At 38.1% G+C, this 17,325-nt stretch overlaps 1 protein-coding gene across 2 annotated transcripts in view; it reads right to left on the reverse strand.

Moving 5' to 3' along the window:
• KHDRBS3 (KH RNA binding domain containing, signal transduction associated 3) overlaps positions 1-17,325 on the reverse strand; it is an 83,655-nt gene that overhangs the window by 24,828 nt on the left and 41,502 nt on the right. The window contains exons 5-7 of one of the 2 annotated variants that reach the window (XM_031045773.2): positions 12,775-12,914; positions 7,299-7,409; positions 5,734-5,926 (exon numbers count right to left, since the gene is read on the reverse strand). In XM_031045773.2, the coding sequence (XP_030901633.1) occupies positions 5,734-5,926; positions 7,299-7,409; positions 12,775-12,914 (444 nt within the window). The remainder of the gene's footprint in view (positions 1-5,733; positions 5,927-7,298; positions 7,410-12,774; positions 12,915-17,325) is intronic. The other variant, XM_005145498.3, reaches the window with a different exon arrangement.

Here is a 17,325-nt window from a genome sequence, read left to right on the forward strand (position 1 = left end):
AGAAATAATGGCTTGATAACAGCTTGCTTTCCAGAAGTCCTACCTGAATTCACCCTGACATTAGGAATAGTCTTCACACTCCTGAGAAGCCAGAACTCAGTAAATACATTGCTTAAAAGGTGTAATACCTAAGTGGAAACCACATTACCTACAAAGGGAACAGAGAATAGACAAAAGATTGTATCTCTTGTTCTTAGAGAATGAAGCTACCTTAAACCCTTTTACAAACCCTCAGTTATTTTGAGCCACATTCAAAATAACTAAGCAAATAAAAGCATTTGAAATCAATGTTGCCTGTTATTAGGGATCTATCAACATTCAGAAGACCAAGGCGTATTAAAACATGGTGTGACTCCTGCACAGTGAATTACAATTATACTTGAGCTTTATACAGGGAGAATTTAAGATTATTTTCAGAGTCTTAAGTCATCTGGACTGGCACTGCCTAATATTCTGCCACTTCAAGAAGCATTAAGGGTTTTCCATTAAGAAGTTCGGGCATGTTTTATATGGTATACAAGGATTTTTGCTCTTTTTCCCTAACAGATCATTCCTTCAACATGAACAGCAAGCAAGCAAATGAACACTAAGAAAAACATCAACTTTAAAACCAGTTCATCATGCCAAATGTGCATTGCATTAACAATTGCTTTCACATAATCCTAATGCTGTTTTTCAAAATCTAAACTAAATATGATTTCAGCATGGGAACAGGAAACTCAAACTCAGTGCTATCAATCAAATCAAGAGTTAGCCCTAGCTTTCTAAGAAGGTACATTAAGTAACAGGCTATAGGTTATTCAGCTGAATGGGATCTCACCTCTAAATAGTAAGACTCTACATTCATTCCTTTCACTAATGAATACATACATGCATCTTTTGTAATAATCACTGCAACATAGTTTTGTTCTTAGCCATCCAGCCAAAAGTTACTGGTGAACAAACTTCCCTTAATTCTACACACAGATTTGTAAGGATTTCTTGCAAAATCAAAATGAGAGAAACCACAGTCCCTGACCATGTATCCTAGGACAGTCAGTGTCCTGGCTGTCAGTGCACCACCTCCAGAGAGAACCAAGGGAATGTGAATACCTGTGATAGGAATTCAGACCAAGGGCCTTCCACTATACAGGAAAAATACTCAGCTTTCAATTACAGAGAGATGATAGCATGTTATGTCAATGTCATTTGGCTCTTCCCCATTTCTCATGGGAAATGGTGTAAGCATGGTCTCATACTATTGTAATACCTATAACATATGTATTCTACAGAATACATAACAAAGTATAATCTTATACAGATGTAATATGAAAATTACAAACTTAATCCAAATTAAGTCTGAAGTACTGCTTTGTCCATCAGTGAAACACTATTTCAAGAAATACCCAGAAGTATATGCTTCAGGAACTATAAAGCTTAATAAGTCAGCAATCCCTATGCTTTAGGATCTTCCAGAATCAGGTAATAATTAAAGATGGATAGTAAAGCATAGATTTCGAAGTTTATCAGTGCATTTTTTGCATCCCAATGTTCTGTATGTCTTTCTAAGTAGCCTGGATCTGTATCTTTAAGTCAACACTTTCCTGGCATGTCATTCTAAATGATTCATAATGTTCTTATTCAAGTTACAATTACTTAGCATTAGAAAGGCTCCCTAGGTCTCTTACTGATCAACATTCCATCTCAATTTCAATTTCTTATTACACAAAACAAACTCACTGAAGCATTAATTGCTTGAAATTATACACGTGGTCACTGCTTTAGATAAATCTACCACCGAGATAACTCTTGTTTGAGCACAAGAAAACATCAATAAAACCACCAGAAACAGAAGTAAAGCTCTGCCACAACTTCCCCCTCCCCCCACTATGAAGTAACATTTAGATCACAATGCTTTCTCCAAAGCAGTGTTGAAGGAAGTCCTGGCCACAACTTACTAGATTGACAAGCTTTGTTTTTCCGTGCAGACATTCCATGCTGCCACAGCAATGGGTACAAACCCACGTTTTAAGCCCAATTCTTAAGACCTAAATATCTGATTATGAGCTCACATCACATTTAACACTTCTAAGCAGCCAAAGCAAGACTTGCCACAGCATCATCAGAAGTATATACACAGAAAATACAGAATATTTACAAAATGGTTTCCCTTGTAAAAGGAAAATAGCAGCAAATAAAAATCTAACCTAAAAAAGCTTCAGTCCCACTGCTGGGTCACTGATTTGGAAAAAGCTTCAAATGTTTGAATCTGGTAAGAGACGGTCAACAGGAAGAGGCAGAGAAGAGCAAACTAGACAGTAACTGAGACTCAACAGTTGTGTTCTAACCTATTTGACTGAACATTCCTTAAGTAATTGATGCTATTGAAGAGTACTGAATTGCTTGCATACTGTTAATTTCAATAAGCAGAAAAATATGTGAAAGCTTAAACTTTCCAGCTAGCAGCTTAATACAATTCCTATTTCTTATCTTAATGGACTAAATTGTCAACCTACAAGTTCTCTGCTTCGAAAAATAAGTAGAGAAAACCTCTCAATTAAGAGAATGATGTCCCTGAAACTATCTGGAAGTGCTTCCATAAATCTAGCAAGACTTAGCATGATCTCCCTTACCCAAGCATTGTAAAAATAATCGCGGCCATGCTTCACATGTCATTCTAGGCTTTATCCTGACCTGAATGGTTGAGGAGATAAAAACAGGAGGTGTGTTAGCCTTCAGACAGAGTTTATCACACCAAAGAGCAGTGAGGTTAGAACTGTCATTATAAAGCTGGCTGGTTGTAGAGACCTGAATTTTTCCTATCATCTAAGCTGATGCTACAACTATTAAAGGAGCAATGTTCAGAGAAAATAAGGAACTGTCATTTACTGGGTTTAAAACTCTCATCGTGGTACTAAGAACATGGTGAAGTACCAGGAGGAATGGGTCTTAGGGCTGAGATACACACAAGTGAGACCAGCAACAGTGGAGGGGGATAACTAGTTATGTTGAACTGGAAAAAGGACACAACATATCAGGGTAGCAGGAAAATCTTCACTTCTGTGGTGAAGGCCAAATCAAGCATCCAGAGACAGCACTACAAGGATCCCAGAAAGATGTACCTCTGTGTACAGCTTCCTGCAACAGGTAAGCTCCTGACAGCTTCCCTATGGGATTCAAGCACAGGACAGCAACGGTCACCTAGTCCTGTTGATCACAAGTCCATCTTAAGTTGACATTAATGATTTATAGCCTATGACATGATCTTCCTATGTGAGATACTATCCTTCCAAATTTTCGGAAAGAAGTAACCCCCTTTCCATTTTGGTATTGTTTTAGAAAACAGCTTAATCCAGAAGAAGAAGGAGAGAGATTATGATAGGCATGAGGCAGAATTAAGTTCCTCATAGATGCTAAAGACTTATTGGTCACAAAGACTATAGAAAAAAGTTAGCAAAGGGAGTGAAGGAAAAAGGCAGCTATGAGTCAATGTTTGTGAGTCATTTGCTGTCACAAAATATACAGTATACTACAGAGGAAATGGGCAAGAAGTTTATGTATTGAAAGCCCTGCATCATTTTTGAGATATTTAAAGCATTACAGAAGCAAATGGTTGAAGACTTCCATCCATAATATATTTTGCTTCTTTCTCAACTTGCACGGTTTCACATTATTTCAATGAGTACAAAGCAGAGCAGAGGCTTGTAAGCCTCAGGGCATGAAGAGGCTGACCCTGGGCATACACAGGTGCCCATCAAAGCTATTGTATCACTCCTGTCCTCAGCTTCCCATGGTTGCAGCTCTTCATGAACTGCTCCAGCATGGGTCCCCTTCCTTGGGGTGCATCCATCAGGAAAAGACTGCTCCAACATGGGTCCCTTCCATGGGTGCATCTTTCAGGAACAGACTGGTCCACCATGGGTCCCCCATGGGGTCACAAGTCTTGCAGCAAACCTACTGCAGTGCAGGTTCCTCTCTCCATGGGACCACAAGTCCTGCCAGGAACCTGCTCCAGTGCAGGTTTCCCACAGGGTCACCAGATATGCCTAAGCAGCAATTAGTAAGGAAAGGACAGAAACAGTCCTGACTCCTACCATAGTACCTTAACCCATAATAGATACAGTTAAATCACTTTGATAACCTACTACAAGCAGGCAGTTAAAATACAATGCATTAAATTAAGCCTTTAACATACAATCACAGAATCAACAAGGTTGGAAAAGACCTTTAAGGTCAACAAGTCCAACTACTACTAATGGTTCATGTCCTACCAAAACTTCATTCCAGTGAATCTCCTTTACGGTAATTTTAAAACAGACCAGCTTCATCAATTTCACCTTTAAATGTGTTTATCTCTGTGAGGATATCTTGTTTTGAAGATGAGTGATCCAGTTCTACAGAACATTTTTAGAAGTTATTTAGCACAGCACTGTGTTTCTTTACAGAGCTATTTTCTAATTACTCTCTCACAGAAGTAAAGCCTACATCAGGATACTGATCCAACAGCTGTCATCTTCACACCACTTTGACATAGACACGCTATAAACAGCGGATATATTTATAAATATGAAGTTATTCAAATGTTTTTTCCTACCACATCACCATGTGTTCTACAGTGTATGCCCTAGAAACAGACTCTTTAATGAAGACTAATTCCTTTTAAAGCCTTCTGAAATAATCACTTTCTTGCAATACCCACCTTAACCAGCCAAGTCAGGTATATCCAGGGGACACTCATGTACATTGCTCAAGTACTAGTTCTCAAATATTAGTTTCTTCTGAACTGTTCAAGCGTGTGCATAAACACTTGTACAAGCATTAAACTTCTTTCTGCCCAAAGCTTAAGTGTTATATAGAAAGTTTCTGATCAAAAGGACAAAGGCTCAGATTTGATTTAGAGGATGAGCTTTTTTTTTGGGGGAGCAGTGAAAGAGGAGGGGAAGACAGTAAGTAGAAGAAAGGTTGAAAGTAGAACATCTAAATAGCACAACCATTTTCTGGAACTCAGGAACTCCTTTTTCACTAGTCTGAACAACAAAGCCCAGACAGACTTGGCTGTAAAGAGCGCACACTAAAACCTTTAAGATATATAAAACATTAAAAGCATTGTCCTTGAAAGTGTTATTTTTCTGTACGAGTAAATCCATTTTTATGATGCTGGTTTTGATTTAACAAGCTTTTCCCTTTATCTCACTGCTCTGCAAGTTCAATTTAAACTTACCCTAACAATTCACAACTGTCTATAATTTTCAGTCATGTACAATATGTTTTGATATGGTTTTTAATTTTTAATACAATAAAATTAAGAGAAACATGTATGGCTTACTGAGATACACTGTACACTTAGAACTTTAGGATCAGTTCTGAAGCTTTCATAAAAATAGTTTAACTGTCTATCCATTGAACAGCTCCACAACCACAAAGGTTAGCAGGAGGAATAGAATATTATTCTGAGAGTTAAAAAAATCCATTGACAATGTGAGTTTTCAGATTTCTGTAAAGCAGGAACATAATATGTTTACAAGGTACATAAATATTTTGCCAAATGCACTGTAAATGCATTTGTGATAGTACATAGAACCTGAAGTTGCGTTAATATAAAAGCAGATCAAGTCTGAAAGGGTAATGAGAGATGACCACATTTGTCATAGATTAATCAGGTGCTAATTTAAGAGATTCTACCAGCTGTAAAGTGATAGTCTGGATCATCCCCCCAAAGTTATACCCTTTATGCACAACAGCATCTCAACTTACATATTCACCATAGGTCTCCTGTGCTGGAGGCGGCGGAAGGGGCCGGTAGCCTGCAGGTGGAGGTACTCCTCTTGCTCTGGGTGCTAGAAGCCCACGGCTCCGACTGACTGGTCCTCTACTGGGAGGCACTCCTCTGGGTGCTGGTGCCCCTCTCGGTACTCCTGCTGGTGGTGGAGGCACTCCTCCACGGCCCCTGTGAATACATGGACCACTTACCATTAACTACTACACCCCTGGCTTTCCCTTCAACAGATCCCTCCCCAACTTCACAATAATTTTGCTTTGCTACAGCCAGAAAAAACTTAAGAGTTTTATAGTTTGTCATTTTTTTCTGTATGATTTAACCCAATTACACACATTATGCAAAAAAACGATAAAAGACACAAATTAGACATGATTCAGGGATAAACCTCTCACTATCTTGAGCCATTCTGGCATACACAAAGATACCCAAACCAGTTCACTAGAGCAGTCAACTTCCCTAGGATTTGACTTTTAGTATGTGAAATCACAGTCACAGAGTAACAGGTTAATTTGAAGCTGTCAGGCTACATCATACTCAAACCCTGCACGGAGGAATCAGCTACAACTGCCTTCTGATCATTCTGTGTAAGCTCCTAAATGCAATCCAAAGATCACGCTGTGTGCAAGAGACTGGGTCAGAAAACATTAGCTTTTCTTCTGGTTCTAAAGCACAGATTTCCAGCTGTTGCAGGAAACAGTCAAACCTGTAACAAGTGTGCAGGGTGATAATACAATATAACCTGATGCTTTAGATGTATTTAAGAACAAGAAATAACAGTATTTTTGGTCTTAAAGCTCTGACAGAATAAGCATTAAATTCCATTCCACTGCTTTGGACACTTAACATGAAAAAACAGAGGCCTAAACCAAAACACTTTTGATCTTTAAGGTCTCTTCTAACCCAAGCCTTTCTATGATTTAGAGGTGGTGTTTCCCCCCTCCTCCCTATAGTAAAGGGAGAGATTTAGAGGTACAACCTGTGAGAAATTTGCATCATTTATTGTCTCTTAAGCAGAATGTTTAAAGCACTGCTAATAGGCACCTCCTTTTTAAAGGAGATCATTTCACCCCATGGACTATAATTGAGTTTAAATGACTGCTCTGTAGACATATAGACATGTTTCAAGGAAATCACACCCTTACTGAGTATTGTAACAGATACAAAGAAGAAAACAAGCACAAGCTCTACACCACCTTTCTACCTATCAAGCCATCTAATTAATCTGAAGAGTAGTAACTGAGTAGAAATACACTGATTTCAGTAGAAATATCCAATTTATTATAAAATAAGATCCAGATTTGGCCTTAAGACTTCCTATCCAATTTCAAATCCTATAATCTCATTGGTAAACTAAGAAAAAATATAATCATTTAATCACAATTAGTATTTGAAAAACGGCATCATTGAATGATGAATGCAAAGATGTAAAAACTTAATACAATCAGGATAGATTTTATTAATTCTAATTACTGATAAAACACAGTCACAAAGTATTTTAAACAAGCCTAGAGAGTAAGTGATTTAAAACTGTGTTTATTACTTGGTTTTGGCTAATCTGTAGAATGCCTCCTCAGGACAGGGTACCAGCTGCTTATTTGACTTCATTGCAGTGGGGGCAGGGGTGAGCAGTGAAGTTCCCAGACACAGCCTGCTGAAGTAATATAAAGAAATAGCAAAAGTGACGCTTTCCAAGTGAAACCAAAGAAAGGGAAATGAACCTATTGGCATAGACAATAGTCAATACCAAGTAAAAAAGTCAGTAAAAAGATTCAAGAATCACTAGCTATAATCTTCACGGCATCCTTCAGACAGGGTGCAAGTGAAAGCAGCAGGAAATGGGACATGCTGAAAACCATGGGAAAACACTAGGGAAGGGGAAGGAGGGAGATAGTACCGTTTTTAGAGCCAGCATAGATTTATTCTTGAAGAGTAATCAGAGCACCAGATCCACATAAGGATTTTTCAGCACTTCAAAGACAGTTAATAGGGCTGAAGTGGTGATGGGTGGAAAGTAATTTCTCCCATATTAGGAGACAATTTAAAGAGTTACTGTAAGAAAAGTAAATCTGAGATATATTGCTCTGTATTAGCCATTATGGTTAATTATTAACCATTATTATTATTAACTATTCATAGTTACTGCACCAGGCTGGAGGAGACTGGGAAGGTCCAGATATAGGAAACTCAGTAACAATACAGTTCAAGTACCACTACACAGATTTGAGTCATAGCAAAGTATGATGCTATGGGCAAAGTTTTAGAGACTGTAAATTATTATTTCATTAAGTTACCAGGGAACTCCAGATGCTCGATTGACATGAACAATGAACAGAAACTGACTCAAAATATCAGGGAACCACCTGAACAGGCACCTTTGCACACCTTCACAGAAACAGATCAGTTCTGGTATTGCTTAATTTGGAACAGGGCAGTTATATAAATAAAGTTTGAAAAGATTTCAATGTAAAATGGATATACACAATATGGAAAACCATTCAGAGAAATGTTATGGGAAGTCAGAGCAAATAAACAGCAATACCGAGAAAACAAAAAGCTTGAGAAAGGGCAAAAGGACCTCAGAATAAGGTTGGAACAGCAGGGTAACAAAGAGTATTAAAGGAGATATCATTTGAAAAGCTGAACCCATCTCTAATCTCAAAGGACAAATGCTAATAAAACTACTTAGAAAAGCAGGACAGGGGTAATCTAAAGAAAAAAGCCTAAACCAGAAAATATAAATGCTTCAAACATTCTGGAATCAGGAAACCTGCCAGAGTGAGGCCAAATCACCAGTGAAAAACCAGCAAGATATGCATGCTATGGGTTTTGCTATGCAATCAAGACACACTGGCTAAGGTTCTCATGGTAGAACCTTTCCTGATGCAGAATGCATTGGATGGTGCTGCCAACCATCTTTGACTAAAATGACAGAATAAAAGGATCTTCCAGTTCATTGTCCCCTGCAAACTTGCCAAGGGAACGCTCAGCTGCATCTTGCAGATTACTAATGAAGTTAAACAGGACTGGATCCAGTATTGACCCCTGGGGTACACCACTTGTCAGTGATCTGCAGCTGACTTTGTACCACTCAGCAGCATGCTCTGGACCTAGACATTTGGTCCAATTTCAATGCAGTTATCTCCTCATCCAGCCTACACATCAACAGCTTCTCCATGAGGATCTTACAGAGACAGCCTCCCTTGAAGGCACAGCAGACAGTACTCACTACTCTCCCCTACCTACCACACCACCCACTTCATTACAGAATGCTGTCCTATTGATCAAGTATGACTACAGCTTTGTGAACCCATAGTTATTCCTCCTGATGACCTTTATGTATCTGGAAATGGTGCCTAGGATTAGTCACTCCATCACCTTCCCAAAGATCATACAATACCAGGTTGGAAGGGACCTTAAGGATGATCTGGCCCAACCTTTCTTGGCAAAAATCAAGGTAAGGCTGAGCAGCCTATACTCAACAGGTCCTTCCTGCCATTTCTGAAGGTAGGTGCACCATTTACTTTTCCTTGGATCCTGACCTGGCTTTGTCAAACTCTTCATACTACACAATCTTTCACAGTACACTACCTACATGTTCTCAACAGTAAAGTTATTCAAAAGGAAATCAGTTGATTCCATACATATGGCAGGAGAACATCTGGAAGTTGTGAACACACTGCAGTGCTGATCTACAATGCCTTGTGTTACTTCTGACATACCAGACAGCATATTCTAACCTAAAAGTAAATTTAATTTTTCCATAGCTGACCTGACAGTCATTCAACTGCTATGATCCCATCCATGAATACACTGAAATATGAATAAAAATTAAATGGCAAAAGTAAAAGACCTACACTCTTACAAGCATAAACCAGAATTCTGCTGTTTCTTCAATTAGGCTACTCCTACATGTTGGCTTTGAGAAATTACTTTTTCCTCCCCTCATCTTAGTGAAATCAAAATACCTGCTTTCACACAATTCCTCATAATTTGGGGAGTCAACCCAACCACCTCTCCCTTATTGCAGCCTTTCAATACTTAAAGGGGAGGGTTGTGTATGCTTATAAGACAGATGATTTTAAACTCTATCTTCTAGTCAAAGAACAAGGGGAAACAGCTTTAAACTGGAAGAAGGTAGATTTAGGCTTGATATAAGAAACTGTTCAATGAGACAGTGCTGAGGCACTGGCACAGGGTGCCCAGAGAAGCTGTGCCTGCCCAATCCCTGTCAGTGTTCAAAAGCCAGGTTGGATGGAGCCAGAGCAAAACCTGCTCTAGTAGAAGGTTGCCCTACCCATAGCATAGGGTTGGAACTGGATAAGCTTTAAGGTCCCTTCAACACAAACTATTCTATGATTCTAACTGTCTAACAATGACACAAATTATTTTCCCCTACCCCACACTTTATTATTGTTCTCTAAAATTTCACTTTTCTAATACATCTTAGTTTGAGTCAGAATTCAGTGATCCTTAAATCTTGTTTTTACTTATTCCTAAAATAGAAATGTGACATTTTAGAGAAGAAACTACTGAGGTGTATATTAACATGTAGGTTAACATGTTTATTTGCAGACTTTAATCTGTAATTGATATGATCATTCTATATAGTCACCTGCCAAATAAACATTTCACATGCGATGAGGAAAGAACAATCGTAAAGGTGAAGCTGAAAACAGCAAATTGCATCTGTTCATCCCTCAAAATCTTACTTGGCTCTAGACTCGAAAATTTAGTCAATTCTGGAACAAGCCAGAAACATGGGAATAGGAAATTACCAAGCCACAATCATTAGGAAGTTACTTACCATGTACAGAAATACCTGTGCACAAGCTAGAATTGTGTATGCAAGCACAAATGTATCGTTTTCTACACAGTAAGATTTTAGTATGGAGCTACACATATGTAACAAGTCTTAAAGGAAGGGACTTGAAAAGATGCATTATCTCCAGTGTCAATATGTCTAATAAGGAGCAAACAAAGGTATAAATTAGTATTTAAGTGCAACTATTAAGGAATAAAGGCTTAAAAATTGGGAATTTAAGCACTCATATTGCATCCTCAACAGGATGTTTCATGTATCAAGACTGATCTTGAAAATATTCTATAGATTATAAAAGGAGGTTAGGATTGAGGTTCAACTTCACTTCACAAGTCTTCTCAGGCTTTGCTTCAGCCGCTACTGGACCTCTGAGGGATGCTTGGTATAAAAACTGTTTTATTGAACACTAAGACAAAGCCCTTAACAAAGCTTTCCTTCAGTGAAAGCATTACTGAAATCAATTTCTGCTGAAAAAGAATCAGAGCATTACAACTGAGATTTTTAACTCAATGGCTGTGGTATCTCAGCAGTAATAGCACTGAATTTCACTTATGGAATATGCTAACCGAGGGGAAATTCAGTTTGAGGGGAAGCTGTCTTGGAGTTCAAGACAAGTCAAACCAAGAACTTTTCAGCTTTCTCTAGAACATATTAGAAATGGAGATGACAAAACAGCTTTTAGCTGTCATCTCTAAATCAAATACTAGCATTTAAGTATAACCTAAAGACACTTCAATAGCTGTAGGCCAAGTCCAGGGGATTCTGAGCTATGAAACAGTATAAAATGAAATAAAATGCCAAAATCCAGAGGATGGAGCTACTGATGTTAGAAATTCAGTACTAAAAATGATTATGCATGCACTAGCTAATAGTAGGTATCAAGTTCTGGCAATAAGATCAGAACAATGACTTCAGTATTGCAGAAACACTAACTTGACATGAAAAATGAAGAAAATACACAACTGCAAGTGGATCTGTACTCAGCATCTGTAGCAGAGCTCTTACAGGTATCTATGGTGAAGTTAAAACAGGTACTTAAGAACTGAAGTAAAATTAGCAAATAAGATCTCAAAAATGGAGCTCTGTAATTTGTAAACACTTCTGTATGGCTGATTTCAGTGCTAAAGAAGTGACCCTCGGTATACATTTATCACTACTCTGAACAACATTAAAATCACAGAAGAGGTATTACACAATATAAGAACAAAAACCTGCTGATTTAGAGAAAATTGTTACAGGACACAACTGGAAGTGTAAATTCTCTAAGATTCATCTTGCATTTCATCTGCAGCTGTTACCAGGATAGACTGAACTGTATAAATGGAGATCTGTATAAATGCATTAATTCCTCAGTACTTTTTCTTCTAACATCTGAGTTAAAACACTTCAAAATATCATTCTGAAGTTCTAAAAACTGAGATGTAAGATTCAAGCTTGCATTAATAACAACTATAACCACAACTGAAGGAAAATAATTTACCATAGGAAATGGTTAAACTTGGCTGCTGCAGCCACAATTTCTCTGTACTGTAACAGAAACAGTTAAATGCTTCATTTAGGTTTTGTTTTCACACTTCAGGACTCAAAGGAGCTGAAGCTGTCATCTCACTATTGCAAGGAAGATGGGGGCTGCCAGGGTAAAAATAAAACATCTCCTGTGCCAAAGAAAAATAAAGCAAAAGCAATAGACTTGCCTATTCCTGCAAACACAAGCTGCTTTTTAATGAAGTAATGCCACTCAGATGAGACTAAAACCATATTCTACCTCTGTAACATTTCATTATGACTGTGAAACTTAAGACAGTAAAAAAAGAATGTGTATATTCTGTGTATCTGAGAAATTGCTCTGAAATTCCTATGTTAAGGCAAGACAGATTTATCAGTTTTCAAAGGTGTGAGCTCCACAGGGCCCATACACAGACCCTACATGCACCTAAGGGGCAACTTCAAAATTCAAGGCAAGCCATTGCTCACGGTAAGATTAAACATCTTGCCTGATGTACATTGTTTAACACAGGTATCATTTAAGCTTCATTTAAAAAAAAACCCAGTACCATTGCTAATTCAGTCTAAATTCTTCTATCTTCAATGAATGGAGATTGATCCTGTTGTACTCTGAGGGGTGAGGTGGGAGGGGATGTTGAAGAAGCTTAGAATGTACCTCCAAGTGATATTCCACTACAGCTGAGATACTTACCTGGACAAAGCAGGAACTGGTACTCCTCTTGCTCGAAGTGATGCTTTTCCACGAACTACTGGAACTTCTGCATTTTCTGAGCCACCATTTAAATATGTTAATTCCTGAAGCTGTGCCTGTCTGATTTCATCGTTATAGTCCTAAAACAGGGGGGACAGAGAAGAAAAATATCAGACATGTTCTTTTCCACTGCATTTTACCTCCATGTAGCTTTACCAATTAAAATGTGAATGTTAAAATGCTGTAGATAGGTGTAACAAAGAATAAAGGCCCCATATTCTAAGTGGAAATCTGGTTTGTAGTTCCAACTGTACAACAACTATGTTAAAAGCAGGAAAAATCCTTTCGCCTGGTGTTGCAAAGCGGTAAAGAACAAATATGCTCGTGAGAACAGTGCCTCATGAAGGAACCAATGATAGGATCTACACTTACAATCAAGAGTCAACGTATAAACAAGTGAACTCATTCAATAAGCACATGCATTATTATCTAATAGAAAGAGCTGAACCAATCAGTTCTAGAATATGCAGTGGTAAAGAGGCTGAGAACACATGCCTTGTTTCTTATTCTCCACAAGCCCTCTCAAGGTCTATCAAAAAGAAAGCTGAAGTGATTTACATGGAATTAATACAGTACTTCCCAAATGCACAGGAGTTTTCAGGGACCTTGAACCAACCTCCAAAGCAAGCACATCACAGGAATAATAGAGACAGCAACAAACTCTTGAGCTACATGTTTCTCTATCATTTTTCCTACATTTAAAGTGAGGCAAAGAATGCATGGGTAAAGCTGAATCGAGAAGTATTCTACGCAATACGTATACATGCAAACAGAGAATCAAAATATTATTAGGTCCTCTAATAAGAATGAAGTGATACTTCTGATACAGCATCTCTGATCTTCTGTAAATCCCCTCATTTCAAGGAATAAAGATTTGTTGAAATACCACCCATTTTACAGTTCAATTGCAAAATAAAACATCTGCATCTCTCTCACAGGAAATCTGTGCTCATTATGTTCAGGTACTAGACAGACAGCAAACAACCATCAGGTAGCCTCGCAGACAACTGAAGAACTGCATAGAAAGGAGATTAAAACTTCTGTGAGTTCAAAGATGTCAATTATCCTTTAAAGTAGACTTGGAAGAACAGAAAGGAATTTTTCCAATACATCACATTACTAAAGATAGTTACTACTATTAGGAAGAAATGTCACTATACAAGCATTTTGTCTGATCTACTTGACTAAACTTTGAAATTTAACTCACAACTGCCCATCTGAGATCATCCTCTATTTAGCAGCAGAAATCAACCAGCAAACAAGGTGAAGAAGAGTCTTAAAGATCAAATTAACTGTTGCAAACTCCATAATTGAAGCTTTTGAGAAAGAGATTACATTACAGAACAGCTTAGACCCAATAAACAAACAAGCCATCCTAGGGAGAACAGAAACAGGCAATCAGATACTATTCTGGCCAACAACTGTATAGCAACATATAGTTTAATGTATATATTAATAACATACAGTACAACTACTTTATATTTGTAAATTGTTGTTGGACAAGAACTAGCTACAAACAGGAATTTCTATGTAATATATGAAATAAAACTTAAATCTTTAAATAAAATGCTAAGGCACTGTCCCACAAACACACAGGTCCCAGTTCTGACATGGTATTTATTAGATGTCCTTTATAACTTTGCCACAAGACGTTCTCCTCAATAGGGCTTCTGAAAAATACCTGTATCATCTAATACCAATTTAATTTCTTCAGAGATGTGCTTAGGTTGTCACTGTGCATGTTAGTCCCTGATGCTTTCTCATTTTCCTGTAGCAAACTATTAGACATACCAGCAGTCTCAGGTCACAGACAAGGACTCCACTGTGTAAAGGCAAAGAACAGAAATAGGGTCCTTATCACATGCACCAGAGGCAGGAGGAGGATACAGAGTGAAGGAGCAGTACAAGAAAGCCACGATAAGCAGCAGTGTTAATTGAAGAATCCATTTCAGAGTCTAATGGATTAACAGATGGTCAATTTATGAATACTCACTGCTGCTGGAAAGCAGCACACTTCAAATCAAATTGAGGAAACAATCTCTTCCTCACCTAGAGCAGAAGACAGACACGGAAACCATTTAGACTATGCCCTTCCCCTGTACAGTTTCAGCAGAGGTGACACTAATTTCAGTCAATTGCTGCTGCTGAATTTCAAGTGAACAAATGTACTTTCATTTCATGAGTACTGCCCATCCTGACTTCTCAGAGCAGAGAGGATGTTTTCTGCTCTAAGAATTACTATACCATCAAGATACATTCAAGATAGTTTCTCCCTACATAGAATTGCTTACACCATCCAACTAAGCAACAGTTTCAGTTTTATTTGCAATTTTTACCCAGCCCTGATCAATACACTTAAAACCTTATTTGGATTTATCAAACTATTAGTAAAAAGTTAGTTCACGTTCAGACAGACCCATGCAAGACCCTATGCAGTTCTGTGAGACCCCCAAGCAGATCTTTATCCTGGCAGTGTGCAATAGCTATCAGATTTCCAGCATCCTTTATGCACACACATGACCCCTTAGAATTATTTGCCAGCTTGCTTAAGGGAAAACATGAGAGTTTCCAAAGCCTATCAAGCTCTTTCAAATGCCATTAAACACTTTTACCACCACAGCTTATAAACTGAGCAAGCAGGAGGTAAGGCAGACTATGGAAAAAAACTCTACTTCTGCTAAAACTTCCACTGTCTGCTACAGATTCTCTCAATGTTTCTATACCTGCCTTTAAAGCAAAGGAAAACAAGTAATTGGTACCCAACAGCAAAGCATAATTAATGCTGCAGCTGTCAGAATGATTGCCACTACTCAAAAACTAAGCCAAATAAAGTCCTATTGGCCAAGACTGCAGTAATACAGGAGCCAGGGGGAGGTGAGGGTCCTTTCATCCTGACTGGTAGAAGTAATACTAAGATAATATTGGATTGCTGACCAGAAGCTCTGATCAAACAAAAGGGACTGTCTAATTTAAAGGAGGATAAATAAATTACACTTGAGTTCTGAACCCACAATTCCACCTGCAGAAGACAGGTGAGAGTCAAGGCAACACAAGCACAGACAAATTCCTCAAGTCAATGTTCTGTGTCTTGGTTTGAGTTATACCAATAGTTTAAAGGAAAGTACACTATTGCACCTGCCTGAGTCTGAACTTAAAGGTGCACATCATGGATCTATAAAGATAGCAGAAGACAGACTAAGGCTTTTTTGGTATAGTCAGCACCTACAGGAATATTTTGTGGACCAATTGTTATTCTATATTCAGGCCTGCTCTGCAAACTGCACCATGACCACATTCATAAATCAACTTAAGCGAAGGTTGTTGGAAGGCGTGATTAGCTTACATTGTAAGGAGAACATAAATTATGACCATAATCTTGCATGCTGATAGCAGAATTTATTTCTTAAAATAGTGATAATTTTAAGAAAGTCACAACAGACCTTATAGAAAATTAACTTACCAGTAGTTCTATGGGAGGTGGGGGCAGAAGAGATTAAGGCATTGAGAACAAATCTCATAAGATTATATTTGAGAAGCCACAGGAAAATTAAGACAGTGTTAGCTGGATCCCATAGCTCAGTAAAAATCATGTAGTGTCAGTTCTGCCCAGTACAAGATGCAATGATCAAAAATTGAGATGAAAAGTGCACAACCAATGAATGGAATTGCTCATTATAAGTCTGTAATTCTAGTGACTTAGCAGTAGAGACATGGCCAGGTTTTGATATACTTCATTTATTACGGTATTAGGTGAATCAAGCTCAATAAAGAAAAGTAAGACCTCTGATGAAGGGGCAGCAGGATCAGATTTATCCTTGCTTCCAGTGCTTGCAAAAAGCATTTATCAGAATTGAGCATATTTCCATCTCAAAAGAGAGCAGCTGTTCGCTCACTAGAATACTCAATTTAATTCTCCCTTATCTCTTCACACACTCAAGTTATAAGTCATGTAAATACAGTAACCTTTGACATTATGACAGCCCAGCATTCCTACAAATATTCTCTGGAGTATCCCAGCATTCCTACAAACATGCTCGAGAGTATCACCAACCTAATCAGTTAGGATGTGCAAGCAGTAGTATATTTATTTACCTCTTCATATGCATTTGGAACCTGCAAAGTTATAATGTGATGCTTGCTTCTTTATAACACAAGATGTGTTATTTCACATCAGCATGTGTTCCTAAATGAACCTCCTAGGGATCATTACTTATCAGGCTTTAGTTCATGCAGGGGGTAGGTGTTGGAGCATATGAAATAACTTTCAGACAAAAACGTATCAGAATAAGCACTAAGGAGCACACAAATCAATTTTAGACACTTGGGGACTTAATTTCATGGATCTAGACTAGGTTTAGAATAACCTAAAATCCTCAAAATGCATACAGCAGTACTGCCACATCATCTGTACCAACTGGTTCACCCTGGAGTACAGCCAGCAGCTCTACCCACAGCAAGCTATACCACTGTACAACAGACATCCCTGACTGG

Source organism: Melopsittacus undulatus, chromosome 1 (genome assembly GCF_012275295.1).
Source record: "Melopsittacus undulatus isolate bMelUnd1 chromosome 1, bMelUnd1.mat.Z, whole genome shotgun sequence".
NCBI lineage: Eukaryota > Metazoa > Chordata > Aves > Psittaciformes > Psittaculidae > Melopsittacus > Melopsittacus undulatus.